General features: G+C 37.7%; 7 protein-coding genes across 7 annotated transcripts; 4 read left to right on the top strand and 3 right to left on the bottom strand.

The window, feature by feature from the left end:
* Nucleotides 1–353: 353 nt before the first annotated feature.
* On the top strand, nucleotides 354–2,547 carry L201_005703 (uncharacterized protein; the record flags this gene model as incomplete). Its single annotated transcript, XM_066221432.1, has 10 exons — nucleotides 354–546; nucleotides 654–765; nucleotides 823–906; nucleotides 1,036–1,132; nucleotides 1,188–1,256; nucleotides 1,323–1,418; nucleotides 1,474–1,593; nucleotides 1,694–1,908; nucleotides 1,978–2,166; nucleotides 2,235–2,547. The coding sequence occupies 10 exons, from the start codon at nucleotides 354–356 to the stop codon at nucleotides 2,545–2,547; spliced, it is 1,488 nt and encodes a 495-aa protein (XP_066077529.1).
* A 534-nt stretch (nucleotides 2,548–3,081) lies between these two features.
* L201_005702 (uncharacterized protein) lies at nucleotides 3,082–4,260 on the top strand (the record flags this gene model as incomplete). The annotated part of the gene is made up of 4 exons (XM_066221431.1): nucleotides 3,082–3,149; nucleotides 3,664–3,758; nucleotides 3,903–4,048; nucleotides 4,138–4,260. 4 exons carry the CDS (start codon nucleotides 3,082–3,084, stop codon nucleotides 4,258–4,260), a joined length of 432 nt encoding a protein of 143 aa, XP_066077528.1.
* A 205-nt stretch (nucleotides 4,261–4,465) lies between these two features.
* On the bottom strand, nucleotides 4,466–7,030 carry L201_005701 (uncharacterized protein; the record flags this gene model as incomplete). The annotated part of the gene is made up of 7 exons (XM_066221430.1): nucleotides 4,466–4,689; nucleotides 4,758–4,794; nucleotides 4,880–5,024; nucleotides 5,127–5,464; nucleotides 5,540–6,260; nucleotides 6,324–6,632; nucleotides 6,717–7,030. 7 exons carry the CDS (start codon nucleotides 7,028–7,030, stop codon nucleotides 4,466–4,468), a joined length of 2,088 nt encoding a protein of 695 aa, XP_066077527.1.
* Nucleotides 7,031–10,117: 3,087 nt separating this feature from the next.
* On the bottom strand, nucleotides 10,118–10,705 carry L201_005700 (uncharacterized protein; the record flags this gene model as incomplete). Its single annotated transcript, XM_066221429.1, has 2 exons — nucleotides 10,118–10,324; nucleotides 10,403–10,705. The coding sequence occupies 2 exons, from the start codon at nucleotides 10,703–10,705 to the stop codon at nucleotides 10,118–10,120; spliced, it is 510 nt and encodes a 169-aa protein (XP_066077526.1).
* Nucleotides 10,706–11,133: 428 nt separating this feature from the next.
* Nucleotides 11,134–11,991, top strand: L201_005699 (60S ribosomal protein L1-A; the record flags this gene model as incomplete). The annotated part of the gene is made up of 3 exons (XM_066221428.1): nucleotides 11,134–11,301; nucleotides 11,408–11,857; nucleotides 11,929–11,991. The coding sequence occupies 3 exons, from the start codon at nucleotides 11,134–11,136 to the stop codon at nucleotides 11,989–11,991; spliced, it is 681 nt and encodes a 226-aa protein (XP_066077525.1).
* A 725-nt stretch (nucleotides 11,992–12,716) lies between these two features.
* L201_005698 (uncharacterized protein) lies at nucleotides 12,717–13,301 on the top strand (the record flags this gene model as incomplete). Its single annotated transcript, XM_066221427.1, has 2 exons — nucleotides 12,717–12,771; nucleotides 12,883–13,301. 2 exons carry the CDS (start codon nucleotides 12,717–12,719, stop codon nucleotides 13,299–13,301), a joined length of 474 nt encoding a protein of 157 aa, XP_066077524.1.
* Nucleotides 13,302–13,534: 233 nt separating this feature from the next.
* On the bottom strand, nucleotides 13,535–14,801 carry L201_005697 (uncharacterized protein; the record flags this gene model as incomplete). The annotated part of the gene is made up of 4 exons (XM_066221426.1): nucleotides 13,535–13,780; nucleotides 13,902–14,038; nucleotides 14,162–14,452; nucleotides 14,549–14,801. The coding sequence occupies 4 exons, from the start codon at nucleotides 14,799–14,801 to the stop codon at nucleotides 13,535–13,537; spliced, it is 927 nt and encodes a 308-aa protein (XP_066077523.1).
* Nucleotides 14,802–15,149: the final 348 nt, after the last annotated feature.

Raw genomic sequence — 15,149 nt, 5'->3', positions numbered from 1 at the left:
GCAAACATTGCAATCAAGGCATTAGATTGAATACATCAAGCTGATTATTCGTTATACTAGGTTTAATAAGGATTTGCCGTCGGTCATTCCGTTCAAGAAGCAAACAACAAATCAACTTCCTTACCTACATCTTATTTGCCTTATTATACATACAGTAACGGTATTACTAGCCAAACATCCTTTGGATTTCTGATTTGTTTCAGTAAATTATCAACCTGAATATCAATATTTTCTTGCTCTTCTCTCCCTGAGAAAGAAAACTCTTGGCATTCCAACTATAACTCTCTCTCCTCGCACCTACATCAATACCTTCCTTTTCTTAACTTTCAAGAAGGAATAAAACTTGTTCAAAGATGGGTTTATTATCACAAGGTATTGATTCGTTATCATTAAAAACATCAAAATCACGAAGAGCTTCTTCAGCTTCAACTTTATCACAACATGGTAATAATAAAGATGAAACTCAAATTGATGATGGTGATCCAAATGATACTTCTACTTTAGATAAAGAAGAAGGTAATGTCTTAATGGCTTTAATCTCTCAATGTAAGTCTATCATATACTCTGTCATGGTCGAATATATCATTTCACAAAGGGTTCTATCACTTTACAAGCATCACTTGGACTAACAATTTCATGCCAAAAAAAAACAGTACGACCAGGAATGGATTTGTCCAAAATCGCTTTACCAACTTTTGTTTTAGAACCAAGAAGTTTGTTAGAGAGAATCACTGATTTCTTTTCTCACCCTGAATTGATTTTTGGGTAAGTCAGCTCAAACCCCGCAGACCAGGCCAAGCTGATATATATATAACACTGTAGTGCCGGAGCTGAACCTGATGCCAAAGAGAGGTTCATAAGAGTAATGACTTACTATCTTAGTGGGTGGCATATCAAACCTAAGGGGTAAGCTTTACTTGAATCAAGTTAGTAGGTAGAAAAGCTAACATAGAACAACAAATCAGTGTTAAAAAACCGTAAGCTTTCAATAGAGCTTTTCTGCGACTCGTATCAAAGCTGACAGTACACTTATAGATATAACCCTGTCTTAGGAGAATTCTTCAGATGTAGTTACACTTATGCAGATGGTACAGAGGGTTTCTATGTAGCTGAACAAGTCTCACATCATCCTGTAAGTGTTTTTGTATGTATACTTGGTCATGACAAGCTGACACTTTCACCATCAGCCTGTTTCCGCTTTCTTCTATGTTTCACCTAAGAATGGATTGTTAGTTACAGGAGAATTGAAACCAAAAGTGAGTTGACGATGAGAAGTGGCTTCAGAACGCCTATTTTAGAACTCAGCTGACGAGGAATATCAGAGTAAATTCCTTGGTAATAGTGCGGCTACTATTATGGAAGGTGAAGATAGAATACGGTTGCTTGATAGACCAGAAGATGGCGATTATGTCATTACTGTGAGTCTACAAATCAGTATCTCACAGGTGGAAATAAAGCTAAATGCATGTGTAGATGCCAAATACTTACGCCCGGGGTATCCTTTTCGGAAAGATGCTCTTGGAACTTTGTGAACTATCTACAGTAGACTGTCAAGCTACCGAATACCATGCAGATGTGGATTTCAAGGCAAAGGTGAGTGCCTAATTTCACTTTCATAACCATATGAGTGTAGGGTCTGGTCGCGTTGGGTGAGCGCTTGCCCTCGAGCTGACCTATCGACATGTAAACGTAGGGCTGGATATCCGGAGGTTACAATGTCATTGCTGGCAAAGTCACTGGACCTGGTAGAACAGATATAGGGGAACTTTCTGGTCACTGGTCATCTGCTATGGATTTCACCGACAAAAAGACAAAGCAGAAGAGAACTGTGTTTGATCCAACAAGGGCAAAAGTAATACCAAAGAACGTATTACCGGAATCGGAGCAAGAAGAGTATGAGTCTAGAAGGTATGTATTTTTACTACAAAACCAGCTTACCTCCTGACGCTGCGGCAAGTTTGCTGACTCTGTTTTCAGACTTTGGACTAAACTTACAGACGCTATCAAGACGGCTGATATGCATGGTGCGACAGCCGCTAAAACAGCTGTCGAAGATCGACAACGAGAGTTAGCAAGAAATAGAGAATCCTCAGGGGAAGTACCGCAATCTAGATTCTTCAAGCATGTTTCAGGTGATAGATGGATGCCTAAATTAGATGTTGACAAGTGAGCTAAAATTGAGTCTGCTGAACATGGGGATATCAAATGCTAACAGGATTTCATGATATCTTCAGCTTGCCAAAAGACAGACAGGAGATGGAAGATAAAGTACGACAATGGATTTTTGGCGATAAATCTCCTACACAATCAGGTGCTTCAGCTACAACTTCACCCAGACAAACACCTAGAAATTCATCAGGTACAGATTCATTCGTTTCAGCTTCTTCCCAACCCGAATCGCCTATCAAAGCTCCCAACTCCGCTGTTAGTGCAGATACTGCCTCTGTAGCCAGTGTGGATACTACAGCTACAGCTACTTCAGTTCCTTCCACGACAACAGCACCAGGACCACCTGCACCAGGAGCCAAATTTGATCATCCCGTATAATTTTGTCATGATTGAATTAGAAGTGGATAGGCATTTGGCTCTGAATAATCCTTCTCGATTGGCATTATATCGTGTAAATATCCTTTTCATCACACCGGCTCTATGATTCCCATTTCCCCCCTTTAGCGGTATTAGAAGAACCGCATTCAGTATCAACTCCTTATGCTTTTTCACTGTGTGTCCATATAATTTCGCTTCCAAGTATATATATGTGTGCGCTAAATACATGCGAATCGATGCATTAACGAAAATCAAGATATACCCTCTTATATACATGCATCATCGTAATAATTGCGCTTCTGTGATTTAGTAGAGTACTCATAGTTAGCAGTTTGATACCGCCACTTTCACCTGCACATGAGAACCAATCGAATTCTTCCTAAATGAATTTGATTCCGTTACATCGTCTATCCTTCTCCAAGTTACGCTTTCTGCTGTTGAAGGTGTTATATCGAGTAAATGTTGTTCATATTTTGTTGATTTAGATCACCATCGCATATCCTTATACATAACGCTTAACTACCATTAGTCAAAATGTCTTTAGCAAGAACAATTCGACATGCCAGAGCAGTAGGATTCAAGGAATGGTTCAGACAAATGACGTGGGTATTGAATAAACGATCTTTTTGAATCAATCAATTCGATAGTTTTGCAGAAGGGTAGTTAGTCGTTAAGGATAAGAATAAGACTCGCGACAATTGGTGAGGAAAAAGGGATCAATAATTAAGAATGATGCTGCCGGAGGTCAAGGATGGTGGCGGATGGGAATCCTACAAATAGGGAGATCATCTGGTTGAAACCCAAAATGGAGACGGTCCAACCAAGAACAATTCAAATACCCCTTGTTTAGAGTAGCATCACGTTGTCAAAGATGATTTAGGAGAAGGCTACATTCAGCTTTAGGAACGTCTTAGGCTTGATAATAGAGTTTGTACTGTTCTGTCGGGTAACATACGGGTGAAATTGAAGAGTAGAAATAATCAATTATGCGTTAGGGATATAAGAGGATGATGTTGAATGGAGACGGTTCACCGATACGATTGACAAATTGATTATTGTGTGTGTATAAATATGTATGAGCTGACAATACGATTTTCTTCAAATTTTAATTTTCAGATACATTGGTGATGCTAAATCAGGTAGATTAGTAGGATCAGATCAATTCGGTAATAGATACTATGAAAATACAGATCCAAATGAAGAAATCCCAGGTGAGTATAGCTTTCAAATGCTTATTTAATCTCACATCAGAATCGCTCATAAGTAATGTCATATCAGAAAATTATTTTTTCTATGTTATTTACAGTACATTCGTATGAAAGAAATGCTGACTTACTTCTTCCACTTCTTTTTAGGTCGACATAGATGGATAGATTATTCACAAGATGATTTTAATGCATCACAAGTTGCACCAGAATGGCATTCTTGGTTACATCACATTAGAAAAGATGCTCCAACAGAAGATCCAATAGTCAAAGCTGTCTCACCACCTTGGAAAGCTGTAAGTTCTTTTTTTTTGGCATATTCAATCATCAAACCAAGATGTAAAGCAAAAATCTATATCAACTAATTTTATTTCATTGGCTACAGAATTACGTCGAAAATATGACAGGTACAAGGGGTGCTTATAAAACTTATTCAACAACTGCACCAAAGATTAGAGCTTGGGATCCTGTTGTGAAACCTCGTGGGGGAGCTTCATCAAGCGCTTAGTTAGACTGCGAATAGATGAAGTGAGCATAGGTGAAGGAGATATTTCTATTTCATGTATTACATTCTGGATTCAAGTAAAATACTGTTACAACTAAAGGCAAGCATTTTATCTATATTTAATCACTAAAAGTTACAATATTTCTAATTAAGGAGTAAGATTCACGTGTACAACTATATAGATACCATTGACATCCATCTTCTTTTCTCAAACGGCATTTCCACTCTTACCACTTGTATTTTGATGGTTTTGATCTTGGTTTGATGCTTGCTCCATCTCATCATTCAATTGCATTCTTTTCATAGCTTCTTTACCTAATTCTTCAAAACTATATCCACACATACAATGATATTTTTCCCATGATGATTGGAAAATCTTTTTCATATCTTCTGTTGAAGGTGTTGTTGATTTCGATTTTGGTGAATCCTCGTCTATTCAAGCATATACCAGATCAGTTTCACTATAATATAAACAGTTGGGTTCGCGAATTTGGACTTACACGTTGGTAGGTTTAACGCGTTCACTGTCATTGCGCACTATATATATATAAGGCAAATGAGATTATGATTATTTAGTACAGTTCCGGATAAATATAGCTGTAAGGATGCAATCAAAACGTACAGAAGGTACCAAGACTGGCATTGTAAGCGAAAGTGTTCTACATTCACCTGGACCATCTATTTTTTGGCCTATTGCATTTTCTCCATAAACAGAATAAACCACTTGTAGAATCATTTGGTGTTTAACTCCTATAGGTGATATCGTTCTATCAATAAGAACAGCATGAGAAGCAGATCATGTAAGCATATAACGATATTGACTGCCATTTGAAAGCTATTTGAGTCGGAAGACTGAAAGAATTACTCACCCGTCCAAAGTTGACGGTGCAATATTATCATGATCCGGCATTCTGACTACCTTCCTGATCTTCCATGGATCTTCATCTTGACCGCCTTCTACATTTTTGCCTCTCCAAATGGCGCTAACATTACTATCAGGATACTTATTACCTTTCTCAGGCAGTTGTCCAATCTGGTATAGTATCTGCTGTTTGGTTGATGCAGGTTGATAAGGTGGTAAATTTCTTGTCCGAGGTGAAACGATAGAGTAAGATTGATTTACATTTAAACGGACGTAGAATATTGTACACGATGGAGAGGGTGATGGGATTGATAAAGATAATAATAAAACGGATGATACCGTAAACTAGAGCATAATGAGATCAGCGTCATAGATCCATGAATCCTTGTTCCCTATCAGTATAAGGCATTCATGACTCACAACATCCGAAGTAACATTGTATCTGAAACTACCTAAACCATCGACTATACCATCCTTTTTGATATCTAGTTGGATTACATCACCGGTCTGAGAAGGATTTACCTGAACGATTAATTGTCTAGAAGTGTATAGATCACCTTGCATCCAGTTCTCTTGAGTTTCCTCTATAGTCGGACTTCGGGGTCCTAACGTGATACGTTGTAAGAGACCTGTTGCAGAGGGTGATTTTCGGCTATATGAGGCTGATAAAGATGAGTTTGACCTTGATCTGTTCCTTGGTGGTGAGCCGATTGAAGGTCTCACGGGTGGAGAGGATGGGGTATATGTGGATCTGCTGCTAAAATAGGATGGGCTATCCATATCGTTATTGGATGACGAAGAATAAGACGGTATATTTTGTGATGTTGAACCTCTCTGAAACCCTATACCGGAAACCCCTGGACTGGAATCTCTACCTCTAGAATCGATATCTTCAGAAGAGTCTAGTAGTGCAGCAGATTTATTCATGACATCTTCAAACGTTTTGGCATTTTTTGGACCTCTTATAGCTAAAGGAGGATTACTTGGAGTAGTGAATAAGGATGTAAATGATGAGAATGTCGATGGAATGATAGGTATCGGTTGACCTTGTACTTTAGCAAATAGAATATGCGTTATGAATCCAAAAACGAAATCATCTGAAGGCGCGAGCGTTGAGGGGACATGAAGTGAGAAAGAGAAGCTATCATGCGGATATCAGTACAACGTGTCATTGCGGATATAGCTGATATGAGCAGAAACGTACGATTGTAAACCTTTATCCAGCCATATACCTTCTTCTCCTTCTTCTGCTTGCATTTGTAAGGAAGGATGATTACCAGGATCCTGGGTGATTTTTACAGTCCTTTCAAATATCGCATCGTCTTCCCAACCTCTTTCTACACCCATATATAAGTGAGATACAGTTTGTATACCGATCGTAATGTCTTTGACTTTACATCTCTCATGGGATTTGATTTCTAAAGTTCCTGATAATATAGCATCTTTACCTTTAAATGTAATTTGATCATTTGATAGATCGTTTTGACGAGGTGGTTTGACTAGAATAACACCACTGGAATGTGTCATTTGTAATATTGTTGTCAGCTCAAATTGCATTTCTGTGGGAACACAATATCTAGATTTATCCGTTACTTACAAAGTAGGTATATAAATTTTCAAATCACCTTGCTTATTTATATTTTGTTCAGTTGAAGCTATTGTTTTGAAGTTGATTGATCTAGGTACCTTTGGTCCTTCATCAAATGTAGGTGGATTTGGGTTTATAGTGGATATCTGATGAGCCGGAGTAGGTGTTGGAGTTGGAGAGGGTGTTGGTAAGTTTATTGACGTTCTAAGCGGTGTATGGTGAGAGGGCGGTGATGTATGGTTCAGTGGTAGGGACGGTGAATATGGTGGTGAGTTTGGTAATTCAACACCGTTATTCATTGAACGTCCTTGAAGCGGCTCCATCTTATTTTACCGCAACTGAAGAATGACTAAAGGTCATCTGTATTGGGTTTTCCTGCTGATCACCATTTTAGTCTGGCTATATATACATTTTTCTGTTACTCCACTGAACAGGCTACTCTGTAAGGTAGGCTATTGGTAATGATTAGATGTGGGTGACGTCGAGAATATATGATTTTAAGAATGAGATCACTTTGTCACAATTATAGATGAGAAAATCCAGTAATGTTGAGTCAGCTTTAAAGGTACAGTGTACATGTCTTGGTACGACTTACTCAGGCACGGATCCATTAGTTTGGTAAGATCTATCTAAGTTATTTTGTATTTAGATTTTGCGATTTGGTAATCATAGAACATATCAGATAACCTTAGATTTCGATTTCGAGACATACAACACACAGAATTTAATTTGACTACAAAAATCCTGATTCAATCTTAGCTCACGATATCTCACGAAATATCAACCAACTCCGTCTTTATCGGTAGAAAAATCCAATCTGCATAGTTTATCTGATAAGTCAAGTTGATATTGATTTTGTTCGTAATTTCCGGAGACCGAAACTTGCTACACATATAGTCCGATGACTATTTTGATTCGGGTCAACTCTCAAATCGATATTTAATTTAACTTATGAATCTGAACCCATGCGGTCCATAATTCATAGTTGTCCATCTTTAGTCCTTTGGTGTTATCAGATAAGATTGACTGACTCGGAACCAGCTTGTCAACAAACCGCTCCACATCTTCCGTTCGGGTACATAGATCAATGTAAGGTCATCTTAAACGTACGAGAACCGATGGAACGCTGGAAATGGTTCTGATCAAGTCTCATGAAACTCTTAACTTACTCATTTGTACCCATGCGAACATTTTACCATGACACCATGTTGAGCTCACACTCTATTTACCGAAGAAATTGATATACCTACATTTTTATCAGATAAGATTGTATAGGAAACTGCTTTGCGCTTGCGGCGAACAAGAGGAATGAGATATGACCAAAACTGAACATGGCTCGGAATGACTCTCAAAGTATTTTGAATTTTCATTCCGGACCCATGCGGTTCACGATGAGGGAACGTTGGACGACTTCGGTTTGGACTTGAACCCCGAGCTTAGTATGGGATCGTCATATATAATTACACCGTCAACCTGATCAGCTGACATCACATATAGCAGATGATGTTCTCATTGCTTAGTCAGCCATTAATCCGCTTTCTAAACTTCTGCTGTACCGCATCTCGTATACCAAATTCTGTGAAACATGGTTTTTATATGCAACCTATCCAACGGGAACTCATAAGTATACTTTTCATAATGGGAATATATACATATCATATTAGGCTACAACGTACGGTACTATTCTACAGACAATATCCATTGAAGAATTACCTTATTTGGATATATAACAGATCTTGAATCATACGATTCAGCTGCAATCTACTTCGATTTTCTTATGGTTGTAAGGACTCCTAGAACTTTCTGGACTTCTCAGCTCTCTTCCAGCTCTTTTCGCGTCTTCTTCAATCTCACCATTTAAAACTGTGTCAAAGGTCTCTATTTCATCTTTAAACTTTCTCTTATTCTCCATATGTCTTTGCATTTCCCCTTTGAGACTCATCTTTCTCTCTTCGCGACGAATCAATCTGATCTTTCAGTCCATTGATTTCTGTTTCATGATCCCGATTGAGAGTTGATCTTCTCCTTTTATCAACTTCAATTTGATTTCTACAAATATTCAATTCACCTTTCAGATCTTCTCTTTCGGCGGTAAGTGATCTTTGCTCCTTTTCTAGATTTGTTATAATCACTGATAGTCATCACCTCCCCTTTGTATTTGGATAGTAAGTCACCTGGGGACGTAGATTCACTAAGCTGTTCAAATTTAAGGTCTAAGTCCTTATTCAGATTCTTCATAGTCTCCAGTTCTTCTTGTAAACTATTTGTCCTTGATTTCAGGTCGTCATTTCGTGTTTTTGTATTTTTGTAATTGTCGACACTTTTTACATTATCATCTTTTTGCGTTAATCTAACTTTTATTTCGACCAATTTCTTGTTCCATTCCTGTTCACGTTGTTTGGACGCTTCGCCTAGTCTGACAACGATATCATAAATTTGTTCTACTTGATGACTCCGAATGGCTTGATAACGAGAATGAGCTACATGATATATGATCTTCTTGATCTTAACTTTAAAATCGCCAATGTGAGTTCTTAGGATTTCATCATATTCCTCGGTATTCATATATGAATGTCTTATGGCTGAAGAGGGTAAAGATTTGGTTATGAATTCGATATCTATATGATTATTGGGTTGAAGTTGAATTTCCCGATAGGGCCGATAATATACGTAAGTAAGCTTATTCGCATTCTTCAGTGTCAAACTACGGTGATGATCATGGTATATAGTGTGCAGGCAGTCAAAGACGAGGGAGAAGAGAGGGGAGCATCGATAGGAGGAAAGACGGTCTCAAACTCACATCATTTCGTCGCCAACCTGACGTTCTTACTAAATGACCCATGTTTGGGAGTTGTGGAGGTCTACCTAGGAGAGACGAGGTGCCTATTTATTTGGAGTGAGCGAAATCAATATAGCAAGGCAGATTGATGTGCCTACACAGAAATTGTTAGCACCTTCTCTGTTGAGCAAGAAAGAAAGCATAGGATGAGGGCGAAAGGGAGTGAAGCCTCCTCTACTGTTAGGAAAATTGCCCATCCCGAAGAAGGTTTAGCGGTATAGAATCGCGAAGTTCTCGCTGCCGTTTTAAGTAGTTAATATAGTAAGACAAAAGCCATGTCAGAGGAAAGCAGTTATTCGTTAGTACAATTGAAGTAAAGGAGAAGGAGAACAAGAAAGACAAAGTAGAAATTCCATTCAACGAAGCTTTTCCTTGCCTGCTGTTTCCTCTCTGCTTCACATCGCTCTATATCCCCATCACCAATCAGAGGAAGATAACCGTGCGTTATAGTTTGCTTATTATCATGAAATGCTTTATATTCATACAACGAAATATCTGTGCTTATCTATGAGAGCCGGGGAGGGATGAAGGAGAGGCGGGAGGGGGACAAACCGGACCATAATCTGGACATCTATTGGTTTAATAAGGGTAGGTCTAACTTATGAGAATTTCCTTCTAATTTATCTTGATTTAACTCTGTACCATCCTCCAAAGATAAAGCAGCTTCTCTTGCTGATTTTTCAGCTTCTAAATCTATTCTAATTCGATGTAATTGATTAAATACTTGTGAACGTAAATACCCACCAAGGGGCGTTAAATGTTTTGCTGGTCTTGATAACTGATTTAGTGTTATATTATAGGATAGAACGATCAGTAAGACGCACTAATACACAATCATCAATCTCGTATGACTTACTAATAAACCTTCTATTCCACCAGCTTTTTCAACATCTCTAATTTTTCTCATTTGCATTTTAACACCTCTTAATTTAGGTAATAAAGTACCAGGATTATTCAGATTACCTAAAGTTGATTCACTTAATAAATTAATTGGCCAATCTACTCTTGTAACATTTGGTTTAAAAGTTCTTTTTGTTTTTTGTAATGATTTTGGTTTATTGTTACCTGATCTTGTAGGTGATATTGGTATTATTGCGGGATTGGTTCTTCGAGAAAGTAAATTCGTTAAATTTGGTATATTTTTGGTTGACAATGACATTGTGATATATATATCGAAGGATTTGAAGAGTATAGGAGTATACTAATCTATAATTCTGAGCTCTGTCGATTTGCACGTTGAATAGATATGTTTGACTAGCTTATGATCTGTTGTTGTTATGTGCTCAAAGTCACCTTGAAACCGTGCATGAATCCCGAAATCGTTACGTTCACCTTCAGCTTACTTTGTTGAGAACCTCCACATTGCTCAGACGCCACATTTCAATCATAATGCCGATTGAATAAAACTCCGACGAAAAAATAGCGAAACCTCTCGTGTCTCTGTTACTGCTCCCACCACCACTGCTCACTATCGTTACTGCATTCTGCTTGTTACATCTATAACAACAATATTAACTTTTGTCTCCTTTTTCTTTCTCTCTCTCATCCATCAAGTCCCTTTTACTCCGGCCTGATAATCAATCAAAAATGTCTAAACTCCAGGCATCAAGCGTGCGAGGGTCTATCAAAACCCTTCTTGCCCAATCTTCCTTGGACACCCACAAGGAAGCTGGTGGTAAAAAGAGAAACTTTGTTGAAACCATTGAATTACAAATTGGTCTCAAGAACTACGATCCTCAAAGAGATAAGCGATTCGTGAGTTGTCCGAATACTCACTACATATGAAGACGAATGATCGTATTCTGCAAATATCGTATCATAGAAGTATAGCTAATATACACTTCTTATTCTCAAATTATAGTCCGGTACCGTCAAACTTCCTCATGTACCAAGACCTAGAATGCAACTCTGTATCTTAGCTGATGCAGCTGATGTTGATAGAGCAAAGCAACTTGATGAAGAATTACCTTTCATGACAGTTGAAGATTTAAAAAAATTAAACAAAAACAAGAAACTCGTTAAAAAATTAGCTCAAAAATACGATGCTTTCTTAGCTTCTGAAGCTTTAATCAAACAAATCCCAAGATTGTTAGGTCCAGGTTTATCAAAAGCTGGTAAATTCCCAACTCCTGTTTCACACTCTGAAGATTTACAAAGAAAAGTCACAGAAGTTAGATCAACAATTAAATTCCAACTTAAAAAAGTTTTATGTCTTGGTGTTGCTGTTGGTCACGTTGATATGGAAGAAGATCAAATCATGCAAAACACCATGTTGGCCATCAACTTCTTAATCTCTCTTCTTAAGAAACAAGTGAGTTACGCTTTCACTCATTCTCGTATCATTTATGGTAACTATGCTGACGATACCATTACCCTAACTAGTGGCAAAACATCCAATCTCTTACCATCAAATCCACCATGGGTAAACCTCAAAGAATTTTCTAAGCTCTTTCATGGTCTTTCACCCGATATTATCGATCTCGATACTAGTTTCTAGGATATTGGGCATATGAAGGGGTTGATTGGAGAATTAGAAAGGATTATCGAAAAGATGTAGATTATAGTAATGGGCAAAAACAGGAGCATTCGCACGCTTATACCCAAGTCTTGTCTGAGCCCTTAATTGTGGTTTATTTGTCGGGGACCGAGGGGAGCCTTTCTTACTGTATTTTCTTTTTTCAATATCTCTTCGTATTCTTGGTTTATTTCTTTTTTCTCAATATTGTTCATTGAATTAGTATTGTAATTCGGTAACTGGCTGGATATGCAAGAGGTTATCATTACATTCTTAGCGATTCGAACATCATATGTCTCGGACCTTGGCGACCAATGAAGCATATCGTAGTTGAATAACGAACAGACTGATGTGACGTTAGCTGAACATATAGCAAAGATGACAGTGACTTCTTTCCATTCTGTATAAAGGATTCACTCTGTACATCCCAACTCAAAGGATTGTTCACAAAACCTGAACTTGCGAGATCTTTTGATAAAACTGATGTCTGAAAAGAGCTAATACCTATGAAGGGATTCTTCCATTCATCCTTCCAACTTGGCGTAACATCAACAATGATCAGGTTCTTCGTCCGGGTGATATATATATATAATGATCTTCACATCAGTTTAATTTATTCCCAGCTTCGTAAAACACAGTAGATTACACATTGAACATGTCCAGCCACAGTCTTCTCGATCAATACGTAAATGCTAGGATCAATTTCATGGGTAAGTGTTTCGGTTGGTACTACTGTAATACGATACTTCCCAAAATTACCATACAGATAAAGAGCTAGCTAATTCTGACGACTACAACGTATGAATGATTTCATGAAATAGCACAACAAGAAATTGGAGAATTATGTATGCCAGAGCAAGATATCGAAGTTCACCGATTACTTACTACAGGATATACCACTGAAGGACCTAGTGCACAAGTCCTGATATCAGAAAATTGTCAATGTGAAACCTATTGGATTAATTGTGCAAGGCATTTTAGCAGTGACAATTCATCTAATACTGAAGAAGGATTGAGATTATCTAATAAATATGAGAATTTTTGCGATAGTATCAGAACGAAATATAAAGACTACTTTGATAATCTTGAAGCTCAAAAGAGAGAGGGAGAGATTGCTATGAGTAATGCGCCACCCCTTGAAGATCCGTCTGATGATGAAGATGATCGACACAAACGTTCAGCCTCTCATGATTCGGATGCTGGATCCCATGATAGGTCAACTAGACGGAGAATCAATTAGAGCGCAATATAACGATTTCTTCGCTGTCAGTTGTACGCGATGATGACATACGGAGTAGGTGTACCGATCAAGTAACGATATTGCCATAAATTGCTACATGTAGTTAAAACAGCTTGAGTAGTTGTTGATGCATACATATATATCAATGAGATGCAAAGATGTGTTATAATATAATATCTATTCCTATATTTTGGAAAATCTAGATCAATATCAATTTCTAACGATGTGTGTATTTATGCTTTAGTTTGTTTTTCTTCATTTACTGATACACTTTCATCACCTAAACTTGGAGTGGTTTCATCCTCATCATCATCAATTTCTTCACCATAAATTTCAGGATGAGCTCTGAAACAATCTTGCATATGTTTGAACTTTTCAACACAATCTACACCTTTTGGTTCAGCTTCTGAATAAATGAAACATGAAAATGCTTCTTTGAATTGTTCTCCACATGGTCCATCTGCCATACCACCGAGGCACTGAAAGTATGAAACGGGGATTATTAGCAAGATTCGATAAAAGTCATGAATGAACACCATTATTGATTGAACCATAAGGCATGAATGATATGATTATTGATGTGCTCGCGGCCACACTTACAGGACAATCCCAATTAATCTCCCCAGTTTCCTCATTAAAAGCACCTTGAGAAGGTTGAGCAGCTTCGGCTGATTTCTCCTCTACGACATGTGATGCTTCACTTGCTGCTGAAGAGATGGAAGAAGATGCTTTGTTGGCTATTTTTTGCGAGATGACAACAAGTCAGTGAGTTGTCAATTGATGCGGAGGACAATGCAGTTCCAATTAAGTCCTTTCTAATTTTGAAGGTTTATTCCATAATCGCGTCACAGTGGACTTACCGTTATCAGTAGCTTGTTCTTTTACATCTTGAGCCTTTGTTCGAACTTCTTCTCTAGTTTGTTTGGTTTTGTCTACCGCTTGATCTTTTAGTTCTTGACCCTTGGTAAGAGCCTCTTCTCTAGTTTGTTTGGTTTTATCTACCACTTGATCTTTTACCTCTTGGGCCTTTGTGAGAGTTTCCTCTCTAACTTGTTTTGTTTTATCTACTACTTGATCTTTAATTTCAGTAGCTTTATCTTGTAAAGCTTCTGTTGTTTGTTGTAATTTTTCGGTATTTGTAGGTTTTGTATCTATTTTATAATCATACACAGTCAATATACTATATACATAATAACGGATAGCCATATGAAGAGAATAATCATCTTAAACCGAATTATGTGACTTACCCTCACGTTTATGTATAGGTTTTTTTAAACTTGGTTGATCTAAAACACTTTCTCTAACTTTATCATCATTTAAAACTTTTCTTCTTTCTGAAGTTATACTTAATCCAGCTACAGCTAAAGTCGTTATTCCGATAACAGCATTTCGATTGAAGTTTGATGATGAAGCTGATGATGATGATGAACTAGATAAAGCTCGTCTAGATATCTGGGATGAAACAAATCGGAAAGATCGGATTGTTGATCTGGTAAACATCTTTTTCTAGTATTCTATGTGAATAGTGATCTAACCTTGGTCTTAACAATGATGATAATCCAAAAAGATTCTAATTGAGTTGTCTCTACCAAGGTTATCGATTTTGTGTTTTGTTATAGGTAGAAAGCAATAGAAGAGTACCGATATCAACAGAAATATCGAAATATCTTGGTCAGCAAATAGGAAGAATCAGCTTCGTCATTATTCTACCAACTTTCTTTTTTTTCTTGCCGTCGGGCTAATCTTAAAAGTCATTGAGGGGGGCGATCGCCGGATTCATCCGTTTCTCCCTATCACGTGAATCGCAGTGCCGTACTTAAAGCTGGCATGGACTGATAAGATATGATG

Source organism: Kwoniella dendrophila, chromosome 7 (assembly GCF_036810415.1).
Source record: "Kwoniella dendrophila CBS 6074 chromosome 7, complete sequence".
NCBI lineage: Eukaryota > Fungi > Basidiomycota > Tremellomycetes > Tremellales > Cryptococcaceae > Kwoniella > Kwoniella dendrophila.
Note: the sequence above shows the minus strand (reverse complement) of the source record. Positions and strands in the feature narration are given on the sequence as shown.